The following is a 16,743-nucleotide window of genomic DNA, read 5'->3' as shown; positions in this document are numbered from 1 at the left end:
CCTCACCCCACCGCTTCCTTACTGCGACTACTCTTCTTGTCTACTTCTTTGCGATTGCTCTGGCCTATTGCAAATCTTGTGGTATCGACGCCGAATCAGACCTTGGCAATCTGGCGCAGAAGCAGCAGTTTCTGCCGAATTCCTCTCTCCTCCCGAACCCACCTTGCTTGACCGACTCGGTTCCCAAATCCCGCCCTACATGAAAACCACTCAACCTCCTTTTTTGAGCCTCTGAGCGCTATTCTTTTTCTCAACCCGCCGAGACTGTTTCTGTTGCGCATCGCTCTCCAGGCTGTATCCACAGCCTGGGGGCTGATTGTGTCGCAATGTCTGGCCCGGGACTAACCTCGAACCAGTCTTCCGCGCAGGGCGATCTCTCGCGCTTTTCTGATTCGGAGACGGAGCAGGACAGATCTCCTCCTACAACCAAAACGACTTCAGATATCCTCTCGGGCGTGTATCGCGGCTTCAAAAAGTTCGCCCCGAGCCGAGACGGCGAATCGAGGCTGACAAGACAGCCGTCACTTTCTCGCTTGGGTCTGCACAGCGTCTCGCCAAGCTTGACCTCGTCGCCCTCTCCCCCCACCTCTTCGACGCCGACACCCGTTCCAAACTCGTCCAAAAATCGCCCGGCCCAGCAGCTCCAGCATGGGAGGAGTCTAAGCCTACAGAGCAGCCTCGCCAAACCACTACCCGAACCGCCAGCGTCGTTTCCTTCTCCTACGGGGCCTGAAGCACCTCCTGCACATTACAATTTGGGGGGTCTCGGTGCCATCGAGGAAGCTCCGGCCGATGATATGTATAGTCGTACCAGTACGATGGACTCTAGCGCCTCAGCGGAACGAGCTCAGATGTACAGCGGCGGATCAGGATACAACGCCGACATGGCCAGCAGCCAGAGTAGCTTAGCAAGCTCCTCGAGACAAGATGGAGCCGACGATAATAATAATAGGGAACCACCAAACTTGACTCCGCGGAGCAACGGTCCCTTGTCAGCAGGTCCTTCTCCATCTTCCAACCAGTCTTCCAACCAACAAAGAACACCCGCGTCGGCGGTTGGTACACCCACTGCGTCCTCATCCTCGGCGCATCTATCCGGACTTATGTGCAATGTGCATAGGACGACAGGCAGGGAACCGCATCCGCTTGTCGGAGCTACAACAACTATACTAGGGGATAAACTTTATGTCTTTGGAGGCAGAATTCTGTCGCGGAGTCGCCCGGCTCCTCTGACATCCGATCTGTACGAGTTGGACTTGATCCGCAGGCATTGGTCGAAGCTGGAAACCACAGGCGATATACCACCGCCTCGATACTTCCACTCCGTGTGTCCATTAGGAGACACTAAGTTGGTATGCTATGGAGGCATGTCTCCCACACCAAATCAAGCGAACGCAGGCCCGGATCAGCAGCCAGAGGTGACCGTCATGTCGGACATTTACATCTACGATGTTCCCACCCGAAAGTGGACCTACATTCCAACTCAAGATCCTCCGCAAGGACGTTACGCCCACTGCGCCTGCATATTGCCTTCGTCGGCATCGTTCGCCTCGCACAAGGCGCCACTGTCGGCATTGCAGCACAATCCATCATCCGGCAACCCCAACGAAGGGAGGATAGGGATCAACATTGATGGAACCGGCGGTGCTGAAATGGTGGTGGTTGGTGGCCAGGATGGCGCAAACCACTACATTGAGCAAATTAGTGTTTTCAACCTTCGCAGCCTCAAGTGGACCGCTATCGAACCTCTCGACAAGAGCTGCGGCGCTTACAGAAGCGTCGTTGCTCCTTTACCCCCCTCTGTTACGGCACGAATCGGGAAGTCGAGCGTCAATGGATATCAACGGGAGGGCGGCATCAGCCAAGAAGCTCGTGAGCCTGGATCCTCAATGCTCATTTATTCAAATTACAACTTCCTGGACGTCAAGCTCGAACTACAAATTCGATCTTCAGACGGCACATTGACGGAGAAACCCATGTCGGGCTCTTACTCGCCCCCAGGGCTGCGGTTTCCGAACGGCGGCGTCATCGATACCTACTTTGTCGTAAGCGGCACATACCTGACGTCTTCGAAGCAGGAGTATGCGTTGTGGGCTCTTGACCTCAAGACGTTGACCTGGTCGCGGATTGATGCGGGTGGTGCTGTCTTCAGCCAAGGCAGCTGGAACCGCGGTGTGCTTTGGAACCGCAGGAACACTTTTGTGATTCTTGGCAACCGGAAACGAAGTCTCGTCGATGATTATAACCATCGCCGTATCAACTTTTCCAATGTTTGCATGGTCGAGCTGGAAGCTTTTGGATTCTACGACAACCCGAGAAAGACGACGCCCATGTCTGGCTTCGTATCAGCCAGTAGTCCTTACACTAGCCCGGGATTAAGTCTAGCTAGAAAAGCAGGAACTACGGCCGGTGGGCGCTTCCACTCCAGGGCGGCCGAGGAGCTTGGCGAAAAGGCACTGGCGATGCGGGAGCTTTCCGATATGGATATCCTATGCTTACACGGGGAGCGGATACCCATTAATTCTAGGATGGTGGCACGGCGATGGGGCCCCTACTTTGTGCAGCTGTTGCGAGAAGGGACGGCAACTCAGGATGGTAGCGATGCCATGACTCTTCGATCTGGAGTCAACAACCCCATCAGAAATTCCGCTCTCACAATCACCCCATCCCGCAACACAGCCGAAAGCTCGACGTCCATGGCCAGCACTGTGCTCTCATCCGGATCATCGGCAAAGGCCCCGAGTACAGCTCCGACCAGCGCCTCGGCAGCCTCGTTCTCCCTACCGGGCTCGGCCGGCGGTGTCGATCCCGCCACAGTCAACTCAGCCCCGACCCCGAGGTCTCTACCACCGAACTCGCGGCCTCGATGCTTGTACCTTCCTCACACCTATCTCACGGTGCAGGCCCTCCTGCACTTCCTCTACACGTCCTCACTGCCGCCTCCGTCATCGCCACTGTGCACACCTCCCATCTTGTGTTCACTTCTTCAAATCGCCCGCCCATACCGGATCGACGGGCTTCTCGAGGCAGTAGTCGAGCGCCTACACGCACTCTTGGACTCGAGAAACGCAGCCGCCGTCTTCAACGCGACGGCCATGGCCGCCGGTGGTGGCCGCGGCATCGACGGCTCCCTGAACCCCAACTTCTTCGTACCCTTGGACGCCATGGGTTCTCCACTGTTCCCCTCAGAAGAGTCCCAAAACGGCAGCGGCGGGGCAGACGGTCTTTCTTCGCGCACTGCGGCGCTCCGTATCAACACCGCAATGTCCTCCGGTCGACCGTCTAGCGACGAACTCAGCGCCACGACGAGCGTCAGCGGGTCCGAATGGAGCTCCGAGATTGGCGACTCGGAGCGCGGCGGTATGCGCGAGGTCTGGGGAGGGGAGCTCAGCTCCGTCATCGGCCTGCAGAAGCGAGGCTTGCGAGGTCTTATGGAGGGTAGGAGGATGCGTGAGCGCACGGGGACGAATTCGGGCGGGAGTATGAGCGCTGGCGTGGGACCGTATGGCGGCGGCGGCGGTGGGCAAGGCCGCGTTGGCCTCGGGATCGCCGGGCCGTGAGAAGAGTAACTCAAAAACGGAGAGAACTTTTGGAGAGATGAAAGAGAGGAGGAGCATGGGGCGCGGAGGTAATGAATTTATGATAGCATGGCCAAATGCAGCAGATTCCCCCAGGCGAAGAAAAAATAGTAGTCGAGGTTGTGTGACGGCAATGAGGTGAAAGTAAAATAACACGGTGAAAAAATTATACTCCTTCTAAGCGCTCAATGGAGAGAGAATGTATTATGCCCTGGGTATACGAGGCTATGTATCGGCGAATCTCCTGGGTCGCCAACTGGCTCGAATCCCAAGGTCCCTAAGCTCAGTCCATACAGACGCACGGAAGAAACCAAAACGCCTGTTCATGAGCGTCCCGCTCGGAAGCATCGATTCCGCAATCTTACATGCTTGTATGTCTCTTCCTTGAAGACCCTGTTGTTTTCCATCATTCTCATCTGTAATAGTTATACACCATCAACACTCATCCCGAAAAGGGACAGGCGCCGCGACCACGGCAGCGAAGCATCTCGACCCCCTCAGCCAACTCGGCCGAACCTTTACCCATCTTCTCCTTGGGACCAATATCCTCGACGAGGAAGCCGTGCGGCATCATCTTCTCCGAGCCGGGGACGGTACCACCCAGGAGACGGGTGATCAGCGCGACGGGGCCCCAGCGGTTCCAGAAGGTGGCGGGGATGTAGTACGGGTGGACGAGGTAATCGTGGTGCAGGATGCGGCCGGTCTTGGGATCCGGATCGGAGAAGAAGACGACGGGGGAGAAGCGGGGAAGCATGAAGTAGCGGACGAAGAAGCGGCGGGCGACGAGGGCGGCGTAGGCTGTGAGAGATGCGACGATGCCGGGTTCCGGGAAGCTGTGATGGGCACAAGTGTTAGTTTTTTCTTTTCTTATCCAGCGGTGGGAGGAGGGGAAGAGGTCGGGAAGAACACTCACCAGAAGGTGTCACGGACGCGTTCTCCCATGAGAACGGTCAATACCTCTTTGGCGAAAGGCTTAGCAAAGCCCGGAACATGCCAGAGGAGCATGCGTGTCAGCTGGGCGCCCGCGCGGATGTTGGTGCCAGCGGGCTTCATGGCCTCAATCTCGTAGCGCTTGGCCCAGGCGCTGATGTCGTTGACGAATTCGATACCGTCGGCCCATGAGTCCTGAGTGAGATATCCCTTGTATTGGATATCCATGGCATCGCCGATGGCCTTCCAGTGGGTGCCGATGGCGCAGACCTCCATGTCGGCGAGGTCGCGCCATTCGTAGAAGCGCATGAAGTGGATGGGCTCCGTGACGCAGACGGCGAGGGTGTAGAGGAAGTCAGCGTTGGAGATCTGGTTGCGGGCTTTGTAGCTGCTGTGGAGGAAGTTCATGCGAGAGATAGCCTTGAGGGCGCGGTCCGAAGTTGGGGGGTTCATGGAAAATCTGGCAGGAGATTGTCAGCAGGCGGAAGGGTATTAGGGGAAAGATACAGAAGGTGTTCAACGTACTCGCCAAAGATGATGGTGGTGTCCTCATATCTGGAAAATTTGTGTTAGCTCCTTGACCACGTTTTGAACTTGAGAATGCACGATGAGTTCTAGTCCTCATGGATGTTACCTCTTCTGTGCGTTCTCAGGATCGGCCAAATTCTTGGTAGCCACAATGAGTTTGGATACAGTCTCGAAGCCATAGGTCTGTACTTTGAAGTCAGCAGCCATACTCTATATCATAGGCGCAAAGGGCCAATAGGGTGGGCATACCTTGAAGATGGCGAACTGGAGCGAAAGCAGGTAAAACTTGGGAAACTCATATTCGATAAGGTGCTTGAGGATGAGCTGAGCATCGGTGTTGCTCATGCCGGCAAGAGAAGCGCGGTCAGTGTAGCCCATGCGTTTCTGCAGGGCGTTGATGCGTCTGAACCGCACCGAGGCACACAAGATGAGCCAAGCCACAACGAAAGCTCCCATCACTGAAGTGGTTGGCCATGCCATGAGGATATTATCGCTCATGCCGATGGATGTGCCTTGTCCAGTTGGGACTGAGTGGGTAAAGTTGGATGTGTCAGGATTCATTGTGTTGATGATGGTTGTAGTAAATCGGTCTGATATCTTGTGATCCTGTATTTCTTCGGTCTTGCGATCTTTCGATCTTTCGATTTTTCCGTCGGTCTTGCGATACTGGGTCGGGAAGGTGCTAGGAAATGTGTAGTAGGTGAAAGTGATTGATTCCTGGTTGACCGTTCGGGACTAAGCTGCGAATTGAGTGTTACTCCATGTGAGTCCATTGACTGGTAAGTATGAAATTTGTGAGGTATGAGAAGTGAAGCTAGGTAAATTTGAAAGTAGTAGGGAAATGAGAAATGGAAGAGGGGCTGTTGTTTGTGTTCACGACGGGTCACACGTATGACGGGTGAGGAAAGTCGCTCTTACCCCTATGAGTGGCTCACAGTCTGAGTGCTTGTCTGGATAATCAAAGAAAGAGAGAATGACTGTTGGAGAAAAAGTGATGTGAAGAAGGCAAAAGCGAAGTGAGATTGTAAGATGCCTGCGACGTTGACCTGTCAAAAGGCGAGGAGAAGCCGGTGGTCAGCAGACAACTAGTGGCCACCAAAGTCCCTTCCTTTCTTTCCCCCAGCGATCTGAGGTGAAGATGCTGAGAAGGGAAGTCGGGGTTCCATGGTGGTGAGGTAAGGTAGGAACAAACGTGGAGGTAAAGAAAGCACGGCAGGTAGGTAGGTAGGTTAATAATTGGAGTTGCGAAGTACCTTAACTTAGGCCTAGGCAGCTTGTGGTTGGAGTGCAGGACAAGAGAAGTGTGAGCACCTCAGTAAGGGATGGGTGAGGTGAGCAGGGGTCTCGCCTTATCGGCTTTATCTGCCCAGGTTTCGCCTTGCAGAATTGCCGTCTGTGGAATGGAAGGAACGAATGGAGAGGAACGGAACTGAACGGGATTTTGAATGCTTGTTTTGTTTCCCCTAACCTAACCCTTCTCTTTGACCTTGACTTCCCTTGGGTACTTTGTCGGCTTGGCTTTCCGTTGCAGATCTGGAGGGGTAATTTTCATCTTCTATTTTTCCTTCCAGCCAAGCTGACAGCTGCAGCCACAAGCCTTTTGCCCCATACGTACCTACAGGCTAAGGTAGGTAGGTAGGTACCTTATCAATGGGCTTTTCCTCATCCGACAACAAAGAACGAGGTCTAGAATCCACCACATCGGCACAATCAGCTACCACCAGCATGGCTAAAACGCCTTAGGAGCCGCCCACACGGAACTACAGTGAGCCAACGTGGAGCATTGCGTTCTCTTTGAAAACCAACTGCTGGAACGTGGGATTTGAAGGAAGCCCCCTCCTATGGTGCCTCCATCCTGGTGTAAGCCCCAGTGCCACATTACTGCCTTCCTTACCAGGCACACAGGCACATGCATCCAGGTTACAGATAGGAAGTTGAAGAAGTGCAGCCACAAATCATCATTGGGTACCGCTGACAGAAGAGGATCCTAACCCATTTGGCGGCTTGTGGGATCATCCTTAGCAGAGGCACTATTCATCCGCTGGTCTGCCCCGCGCATTTGAAGAAGCCTGCTAAATGGACCGTGCTCAAGCTATTGGTGGCCCGGCCGGCTTCCTCTGTAAGTTTGCCACCGGCACTTTTATGCTGCCAACAACTGCGTGGGCATAAGTCGGCCAAAGTTGAATTCTTACCTATTGCTAGGAACGAACCAAGGCTTCCATGTGGTGTTAGTGTGGGATACCGGTATGTTTCAATGGTATAGAACCACAATCCAGTCCCATAACACCATAGCCATCCGTGTTTTTTCGCGTAAGATCATAGGAATTATCCTGTTGGGCCTCAAAGTATGATGATGATGTACCAAGACTCTGCAGGTGACCCGCTCTTAAAAAACCGAGAGTGATGCAAGTTCTACTTCGCATCATCCCAAGCTTCTTCGTAAGGTAGGTGAAATAAGAATCGAGGTCCAACATTTCTCCCCAAGTCGTGAGGAGATGAGTTCCCGCATAGCAAAGAAAACAGGCCATTCTCGACTTGTCGTTCATAACAGAAACATATGGAAAACGATATTGCAGCAATCTACTATCTATAACACGGCACGGCGATGGTTAGGGTTTCACTGCCCTCCAAGTCTCGAGTCGAGTAATACATGATTCTGCATGGCGTGAGGATCGGTAGCAAACAAACAAAAGGTCGTCGTTTCCGGCGTCATTCAGGTCGCCCTTGGGTCACGAGAGAAACAAGCGCTCGGCTGCGGAGGTTGCTTTGCAGATGCGGCCTTCCCTCGAGGGCTGTTTGATGTTAATGAAGTGCATACAGCCCCAACAATGTGTTGGTTCTGCAGGCGATGGAGCCGTGCACTCTTCGCTTATTTCCACAATAGAAAACAGAGTACAGAGTAATGAGTAATAGTAGGAAATGCTTTGCGTGACACTGCAGAAAGGTTCAAGGAGGAGAAGAGGAGAGACCCGACGGAGGGCATGGATGCCGGGCGGGAATGTATTTCTGTGGAGAATCTCCGGCCCGCTGTGGACCCGAAAGCAGAAGAGGTTAGCGTGATGCTATTTCCACTCCTGGCCAGTCAAAGGCCCGGCACCCATCCATCGAGGTCCACTGGTAATGAACCGCCCCACTCTGTACTCCAGGCGCGCGTCTAATTAACCTTCAATTTCAATGTCGCTGCTTTCTGCTTTCCCATGTCCACTCACCTCATCGTCCATGGATACCTTTCCACTCCATGCCGTCAACACTCGCTCACTTACACTGGGACGTAATCCTCGCTGTCCAGCCCAAGATGCTACGAGTTCATGCTTCCGACTGTAAGAGAACCCAGTGGTTCATGCTCAAGTCTCTCGTCATTCGCCTACGCGCCCTTCGAGGTCTCCATCTAATCTCCTGCTGCTCATGCGAGGAACCTGACTACTCGAACGAAGCCGGGCTCTCTCTTCGCTTCACAACGCGTCTGCTGGCCCCATAAATTCGTCGATCGGGCTGTAGATCGGACCCCAGACCCAGTGATCCCTTGCTACCGTTACTTCAAAGTACCCGCATTCAACGGCAGGCCGCAGGTGTCCTTGACTTGACCGTCTTAACTTAGTTCGTCTACGACATTGCCCACCTTTGCCCACCTACCGCGCGCTCACAATGCAATGCGCCTATCCTTCCTCATCTCCCGCCTCCCGCCTCATTGGCTCCTCCGCCGCCGTCGTGGGGGCTGCGGACCGCTCCAACAACTCTATACAGTCTAGGAGCTTCAATGCTGCCGCCGTCTACCTTACTTCGTTACCTTCTCTCAGGGGAATCGGGGACTTTGTTCGACCCCACATCATGTCGTGGCATGATCCAGCCCTAACACGGCCGATATTCTCCTCCAAATAGGCACTCGCGAGCGCGGCAAGGCTGGCGCCTACTCTTACCCACTACCTCTACCCGTCTCAAATTCCCTTTCCAGCCCCAGTCTCTTCCCGTTTGAGCCCTACTGCTCCCTTCTTCGGGACCCTGGCGACCCGTCCGATCATTGCCCCAGGGTCTATTGTGTAGCCGCCCTCCAGACCCGGCCAGTTCTACGCGCCCGACTTCAGACAGACGCCCATCCCGATGAGACGTCTGGCCAATGTCTGTAGCTCTAGGACTCGTTGTCTGTCCCTCTAGACACACGAGACGGGTTTCATGGGCAGCTCTGGCAGCTCGTTTAGCCTTGTTCTGTCAAGTTGCCCTGTTTCAGACTTCCATAACCCTGGCCTCATCGTAACCGCGCTTCTGTGTCTCTTTGTCTCCCTGGCTGACCGTGATATTGTTTAAAGTCAGGCCCAATGTCCGGCTTCACGACCTCCTTTTGACCTTGTATTCGCTTGTCAAGACAGTTCTCTCCATCTCACAACAGTTTCTTTTTTTCCTCTATCTCCTATTTCCTTTTTTTCTCTCTCGTCATAGTCATCATATTTCCTAAGTCGGATTTTCTAGATTCCTCTTCAGTCCGCCAATCTCCTTTCGCTCCAATTCTGCCGCCCTATAACCAATACAGACCTTTCCATAAACCACCTCCAGGCGAGGCGCAGAATTATCATCATCAACAACAACATAACGGGACACTCGCTTCTCTTCTTGCAGGATAATCAGTAATCTGCACTCATTCACTTTATACCGGACAATCTCGTCTCTCTCCAGGTTATCCACTCTTTCTTCGATATCTACTTTCCCGAGTTATCATGCCCAAACACACGCGGGCATCCAGTTCCAGCCACAACCACAACCGTTACGCAAACCCAATGCCAATCTCTCTCGCTCCCGCAGCAAACCCAATCGCAATGTACAACCAACGCATGGCCATGCCGCAGTCGGCCTACTACACCATGCCCTCCTCCTCGGCCCCCATGCAGCAGCAGCCGCAGCCCACGTACGAAAGCTACGCCCCGGTCTCTGCGCCCCCGGTTTCCGTACCCCCGATGCAACACCGCGCCTCTTCGGGAGCCTGGACCCCACAGGATGATCAGCAGCTGCTCGCGGCCCGCTCCCAGGGCCTCAACTGGGGCCAGATCCAGACCACCTATTTCCCCAACAAGACTCCCAACGCCTGCAGAAAGCGCCACGAGCGCCTGATGGAGCGCAAGGGTGCCGACGACTGGGACAATCGCAAGCTTGAACGCCTGGCCAAGGAGTACATGAGCATGAGAAAGGAGATCTGGTCCGGTCTCGCTGCTCGCACGGGAGAAAAGTGGAACGTCGTCGAGGCCAAGGTACGATGCACTCCCCCTTGAAAGCAACAACATGACGAGAGAGGAACCCTAGCTAACCTCACATCCGTGTACAGTGCATGTCGAACGGTCTCAAGAACCTACAAAGCGCAGCCCGCGCCGGGGCCAGACGGGAGCGCCTGGAGTCAGGGCAGCCACTACCACCAGGGTATGACGATGACAGCGGCATCAGCGGCCTCGGGTTAACCCCAGTTGACGAGCTAGACGCCTCCTACAGTAGCCCGGAGACCGTCTCCTCCGGACACTCCGCCAGCGGCAGCAGCGCCTCGGCCGCGGGCTACATGGCCTCCCTGCACCACCTCCAGCCCATGCACGCCGCCCAGTACGGCGGCTACGGCCACCACGCCGCCACCGGCGCCCACCACGGATACACCAGCTCCGTCTCCTCGAACGGCTCCGTCAACGGCGGATACGGCGGCCACGGCCAGTCTCAGTCTCCCAGTCCCTATCTTCACCCCCACGGGCAGCGATTGCCGAGCGTGGATATGGGCATCGACGCCATCATCAACCGACCCGGCGGTCAGCAGCAGCAGCAGATGTGACTGCATGGCTCCAATGACGATTCCCACCAGTGGTCCCAAGCCCTTGGCTCCTAGGGTTCAAGGCATTTTCACCTTTTTCCTTTCTTCAATTTCCTACTAGGTCATGGCGTTATCTTGCAGGGTTTTCGGGAGGCGTTCTCGGAGTTGCATGGGTATTATTCAAATTCACCTAAGGATGGGCTTTCGGTTTCCGACATTGGTAAGAAACTCGGGCACTCCTTTACGAGTTCACCTTACCTTTTTGCGGGGATGGATGAACAGCACAAAGGGAAGCCATTCTTTTTGCTTCCGTATAATGACGAACAAATGATCAGAACAGTACCGGGGAAGGAGGGAGGTATCGTGATATTTTGTTTTCTTCTGTATACTAGCATCTATAGAGATACCAGAGGAGAGGGAGACCAGGTTGAGACAAAAAGGAGGGAGAGGAACCTAGGGAACCGCCAATGGAATGCTTTTTTGAACTGGAAAAATAAAGAGAAACATCATTTTCTGGAAATACACCCGCGCTTTTTTGTCTTCCCGTATGAGCAAACACTTGATTTACAGAGTGAGGTCTTTATATCTTTGAACCCAGAAATCTAAGACCGGAGCACCACTATGGGTATTGATGGTTCCCCTCCCACCCACGAGGAAAACGAGCAACACTATCATACAATATCCCGAGTTTTCTACTACAACAACGCGCCGCTGGCATCACGCTATCCCCGCGGCGGAGGCAACGTAACCGGCATCTCATCCAGCTCATCGTCGTCCTCCCACTCGTCATCATCGTCTACGCCAACAACGCTATTCCACACCCGGCTCCACATGCCCTTCTTCTGCAGCAGCGCCAACACCATGACGGCGGGCAAATGCCACACGCTCGCCCAGAACAGACCCCTCGCAGACCCCTTGTGCCCCTCAAACTTCCAGAACCGCACCGCCTCGCGCGTAAGCCACGCGTTGACGGGCAAGCTCGTCACGGCAAAACTCCACTCCGTCACGCCCGCCGCGCAGAGCCCGACGCAGATGGGGATGAAGGCGATGCTGTACCGCAGCGCGACGCGCGCGTTGCGCGCCGGGTTCGTCCACGCCAGCATCCGCAACCCGGCGGCTTTGTATTCCTCCCGGATACCCCACGAGAGCGCCATGAAGTGCGGGAACTGCCACGCGAAGAGCAAGCTCGCCATGAGCCAGCCGCCGATGGAGCTGCCGTCGCTGGCAAACAAGAGTTCCCGCCAGGACCCGTCGCCCGAAGCCGTCTCGCCGGCGGCGGCGGCCCAGCCCATGAGCGGGGGGATGCCGCCGACGACGGCGCCGAGCCAGGTGTTCGCGGCGCTGAAGGCCTTCATGGGCGTGTACATGCCCGCGTAGATGACAATGTTGGCGCCGCCGAGGAAGGCGACGGTCGGGTTGACGCCAAAGTAGAGGGCGCCCACGCCAGTGATGGCGGTGGTGACGGCGAAGAGGACGGCGGCGCGCGTGGAGATGAGGTTCCTGACGAGGGGCCGGTTTCGCGTGCGCGACATCTTTGCGTCCGTCTTGGGCTCGTAGAGCATGTTGAGAGAGTTTGCCGAGGCGGAACAGAGGGCGGTGCCGGTGGTGAGGAAGAGGAGCGTCAGCGGGCTCAGGGAGGGCGACTCCGTGATGGCCGGGGAGAGGAAGTCGGTGACGGGGTAAAGGGCGTAGGGCGCCATCGCGGTCAGGACGACAAGGGCGGAGAGCCGGGGCTTCGAGAGGGAGAGGAGCGTGGAGAAGATACGGCGGGCCGAGTGCGCGGGTTGTTGGGCGGCGACGCTGGTGAGGGCGGAGGAGGCATCCTGAGAAGGGAGAACATCGGGCGAGGAGGAGGCTGCTGCTGCGGCAGCGGCTTCGGCGGCGGCTTTGCGTCTTGCAGCTTGGCGGCGACGATGCGGTAGGTCTTGGTTCACGTCGATTGGTGTCGTCGACTCGGAGCGCGCGGTGGAGGAGGAGGAGGAAGACGAAGACGATGGCGCTACGGAAGCCGAGGAGCTCCGGCTGCCGAGGGGTCTGGGCCGGGCATTGGAGTGGTCGAGGACGCTGTTGGAGACGAAGTAGCTCGCGCTGAGACGCACTGCGGGTGCTGCCTTTGCGGCCGTCGTCGAGGCGGACCGGCTCGTGATCAATGGCAGAGAGCTGATGCTACTACTGTTGCCCCGCGGGACGGTAGCGCCAAAGGCTTTCCGAACGCATTGGCGACAGACATTATCGAGTCGGTGAGGGCGCAAGAGCGAAGTGGGAGCTGGCCGCATGGTTCTTGCTCTGCTCTGCGCTCATGTCGGCCTGGGCGAAGAAAAAGCCGGTCGGCGGCAGCGGGATGTTTCGCGGGACTGCTCTCTGTCAAACGCGGACCATTCGGAGGAGGGACGAGGCGTGGTCAAGGGGCGTGCGATTCGCAGACCGGAGGAGGAATTGCTCCGCTACACGTGGTTTGGCCAGGGATTGGCGCGGGCTCGTGGACCGAGATTGGGAGCGTCGGTTTGCGCGGAGAGCCAAAGAGGGTGGTGGGCTGAGAATTGAGAGAGAGGTTGAAAGACGTAAGAGATCGAGAATCAGCCGGGCGACGGAGGCAGATGGGCTCTGGAAAATGTTTAGCCAATCAGGCGGCGGCTGTTGGTGGGAAGAAAAAGAGTGCCCCACCAGGGCCGGCCGCCTGTCGGGTCCGCGACTCCGCATCCCCGGTGGCCCGGTGCAATCCGTCTCGGCCACTGCCGCCGCTCTATTTTCCAACTTCGCGATGACTTCTCTTCTTGGACTTCTTCCTACTTCGGAATCTAGCCCGCCATTGCAACACCCCACAAACTCTCTCATCGAGGTGGGTAGCATCAATTTGAAAAGCTGGACTTGTTCCGCTTGTGGCCCGTACTATTCCTATTCAGCCGGTGCAGATCATTGCTTGGCCTAGTCCTCACTGGCCTCTTATGGGTCGCACTGAACGAACTGGGCCAAAAGTATGCTCACGTTCCGATCTGGGCCATCTCTTCGGCTGTCTTGGGCATATTAAACAGAGCTGCTAGAAAGTAGCCGGCGGGGAAGTTGACGGCAGTTAAGTAAGCTTAACGAAGCGCCGCATGGCTCGCTTGGGTTTGATTCCAGGAGTCCCGTGGGCTCGCATTGCCGGCTAATTGGAGGCTCTTTGGAAACACCCGTCATTATCCAAATGATGTACACTAAATGAAAGCCATATAGGGTCCTCATTATGTACTAACAGACATCCGTTGATCCGAATCATGATGAGCATAAGAAGACATCATCTCAAGAAACAAGCCATAGCATTCTCGTTGAAGCTCGTCTCATCCGCAGCACCACGAGCCTGCCCCTGAACCCAAGATCATCTCTTTCTCCATATTCCGTCATGGCTCTGCGCGCCTCGCTTTTCCTCCTCGCCGGCACGGCCCTGGCCATGCCCGCCGACACACTCTCCGCCCGGCAGGCCGACTGCGGCAAAGCAAAGACAAACATCCCAGCCGTCAACGACGCAAAGCTCCCAGACCCTTTTACCTTTGCCGACGGCTCCAAAGTCACAACAAAAGCCGACTGGGCCTGCCGCGCCACCGAAATCCAAAACGCCTTTGAGCAGTACGAGCTCGGAGACTTCCCCCCGCCCCCGGACAAGGTCGAGGCCTCCCTCTCGGGCAACACCTTGACCGTCAAAGTCACCGTCGGCACAAAGAGCATCAGCATGACCGCCTCCGTCACGAAGCCCTCCGGCACGGGTCCCTTCCCCGCCATCATCGGCGTCGGCGGCGCAAGCATCCCCATCCCCGGCACCGTCGCGCAAATCACCTTTGGCAACGACGCCTTCGCCGCGCAAAACGGCCAAAGCAGCAGAGGCCAAGGCCTCTTCTACACCCTCTTCGGGCAGCAGCACAGCGCGGGCGCCTTAACGGCGTGGGCATGGGGCGTAGGCCGTCTCATCGACGGCCTCGAGCAGCTCGGTTCCTCCCAAACGGGCATCGACACAAAGAGGCTAGGCGTGACGGGCTGCTCGCGCAACGGCAAAGGCGCCTTCGTCGTCGGCGCGCTGGAGAAGCGCATCGCCCTCACGATCCCGCAGGAGTCGGGCTCGGGCGGCGCGGCGTGCTGGCGCATCTCGGACAGCGAAAAGTCCAAGGGGAAAAACATACAGACGTCGAGCCAGATCGTCGGGGAGAACGTCTGGTTCTCGCCCCTCTTCAACACGTGGGCGACGAGGTCGTCGCAGGTGCCCGAGGACCATCACCTGCTGGCCGGACTCGTCGCGCCGCGCGGGCTGTACGTGGCGGAGAACGATATCGACTGGCTGGGCCCCGTGTCGACGACGGGCTGCATGAAGGCCGGGAGGCTCATTTACCAGGCCCTCGGGGTGCCGGAGAATATGGGGTTCTCTTTGGTCGGCGGGCATAACCACTGCTCGTTCCCGAGCGGGCAGAATGCCGAGTTGACGCAGTATATCAACTACTTCCTGCTCAACTCCGCGACCAAGCCGTCCATTCTCGAGCGCAGCACTGTGAATGTCAACGTGAAGGACTATGCTGCATGGTCGGCGCCGACGCTGACTTGAAGAAGACCACCGGTATCAGGGCCAGTCGTGGAGTCCATTGGGGTGAAGCGCGCAAAGGGCATTCGGGGAGAAATTGTTGTTGAGGGCCGGAACATCGGACAGATTCTATTTTGACTAGGTAATGATTTTCATGACCTGCATAACAGAAACGAATAGTTTGCATGTGCGCAGTAACACAACTTGCAAAAAGAAACGATTGGTATGACATTACCACACTACCTTGAAGCACGTGAAGATGAGGCTCTTTGCCATGCACGTCAATCAACGGTGACGGATGGGCAGAAGAAACCTCGGCAAGGCGACTTGACGCGCGACAATCCGCGCAAGTCTTGTCTGTGCCTGTCAATTCTTATAAATATTATAGTCTAAGTACCTTATTATTAAAAAAAGTTAATTCTTTTTAAGTTATAAGTATAAGAATATAGTTTTAATAAAATAGTATAGTACTTATTTAGTACTTAAATTAAAATACTTTTTTAAGCTTATTATAAAAAAAAATAACTATATTATTAACTATTTATTATTAAAATTTATAAATAATACTATAGTTTTAATTATAATAACTTCGCTTATAATAAATAAAAAGTTTAATTATAAGTTTTTTAAAAATCTTTTTCTAAGAACTATAAGAGCTTTTAAATTAAGTTAAAATACTTATTAAAATATTAATAACTAAACTAATCTTATAATAACGATTTTAATAAAAAACTTAGTAAATAATATTAAAAACCTTGCTAATATTAAGTACGATTTACGAAGTATAATAATATAGCTATAAAGTATTATTAATATATTTTATATTAAAAAAGATATTATTAATACTAATAAAACGGATAAGGTTATATTAATATAATACCTTAGCTTTTTTTTATAGCTCGAGGATAATCGCTTTAAATAGTATTAAAAGTTTATTAAAAAGCTCTTTTAAATACTTTAGTATATCTATTATTATTTTTATAATAATAAAACTCTTAACGCTTATATATAAAAGTAAGTTATTTATTTTTAAATAATAACTCTAGCTTATTAATAAATTTATAATAGATTTGGGATGCGGCCGGCGATAGGACGCCGATAACTTAGCGACCGGTGTACGGATCGTATTACGAAAGAACTTTCTAAGAAGCAGAGCCTATACGAAGGACTCTATAAGCTTTAGTCTTATAATATACCTATACCTATATTATAGCCTCGCTAGTTAAGTGCTCATAGCCTAATCTCTTATAGAATTATTAAAACTACGATTTTAGCGATCCCTTAACGAGGGAGAGGGTAAAATAAAAAAAAGGATAGGTAACTTATAAAAAAGGTTAAGGTTAAATAGTACGGAATTTAAGGGCAGGGTAGCGTTTATATATACTGCG

At 54.1% G+C, this 16,743-nt stretch overlaps 6 protein-coding genes across 6 annotated transcripts; 4 read left to right on the top strand and 2 right to left on the bottom strand.

Annotated features, from left to right (window-relative positions):
• Nucleotides 1–326: 326 nt before the first annotated feature.
• CABS01_12824 (kelch domain-containing protein) lies at nt 327–3,560 on the top strand (the record flags this gene model as incomplete). The annotated part of the gene is made up of 1 exon (XM_060546176.1): nt 327–3,560. One exon carries the CDS (start codon nt 327–329, stop codon nt 3,558–3,560), a length of 3,234 nt encoding a protein of 1,077 aa, XP_060395565.1.
• A 460-nt stretch (nt 3,561–4,020) lies between these two features.
• CABS01_12823 (uncharacterized protein) lies at nt 4,021–5,597 on the bottom strand (the record flags this gene model as incomplete). The annotated part of the gene is made up of 5 exons (XM_060546175.1): nt 4,021–4,411; nt 4,492–4,968; nt 5,034–5,063; nt 5,143–5,219; nt 5,286–5,597. 5 exons carry the CDS (start codon nt 5,595–5,597, stop codon nt 4,021–4,023), a joined length of 1,287 nt encoding a protein of 428 aa, XP_060395564.1.
• A 3,084-nt stretch (nt 5,598–8,681) lies between these two features.
• Nucleotides 8,682–9,160, top strand: CABS01_12822 (uncharacterized protein; the record flags this gene model as incomplete). The annotated part of the gene is made up of 2 exons (XM_060546174.1): nt 8,682–8,818; nt 8,884–9,160. The coding sequence occupies 2 exons, from the start codon at nt 8,682–8,684 to the stop codon at nt 9,158–9,160; spliced, it is 414 nt and encodes a 137-aa protein (XP_060395563.1).
• A 684-nt stretch (nt 9,161–9,844) lies between these two features.
• Nucleotides 9,845–10,833, top strand: CABS01_12821 (myb family transcription factor; the record flags this gene model as incomplete). The annotated part of the gene is made up of 2 exons (XM_060546173.1): nt 9,845–10,273; nt 10,348–10,833. The coding sequence occupies 2 exons, from the start codon at nt 9,845–9,847 to the stop codon at nt 10,831–10,833; spliced, it is 915 nt and encodes a 304-aa protein (XP_060395562.1).
• A 701-nt stretch (nt 10,834–11,534) lies between these two features.
• Nucleotides 11,535–13,088, bottom strand: CABS01_12820 (protoheme IX farnesyltransferase; the record flags this gene model as incomplete). The annotated part of the gene is made up of 1 exon (XM_060546172.1): nt 11,535–13,088. The coding sequence occupies one exon, from the start codon at nt 13,086–13,088 to the stop codon at nt 11,535–11,537; it is 1,554 nt and encodes a 517-aa protein (XP_060395561.1).
• A 1,103-nt stretch (nt 13,089–14,191) lies between these two features.
• Nucleotides 14,192–15,379, top strand: CABS01_12819 (Cip2; the record flags this gene model as incomplete). The annotated part of the gene is made up of 1 exon (XM_060546171.1): nt 14,192–15,379. The coding sequence occupies one exon, from the start codon at nt 14,192–14,194 to the stop codon at nt 15,377–15,379; it is 1,188 nt and encodes a 395-aa protein (XP_060395560.1).
• Between the last annotated feature and the right edge of the window lie 1,364 nt (nt 15,380–16,743).

The sequence above is a fragment of the Colletotrichum abscissum genome, assembly GCF_030869225.1.
Source record: "Colletotrichum abscissum strain IMI 504890 chromosome Unknown Scaffold_40.1, whole genome shotgun sequence".
Classification (NCBI taxonomy): Eukaryota; Fungi; Ascomycota; class Sordariomycetes; order Glomerellales; family Glomerellaceae; genus Colletotrichum; species Colletotrichum abscissum.
The sequence above is the reverse complement of the archived record's forward strand: the minus strand, read 5'-3'. Positions and strand labels throughout refer to the sequence as shown.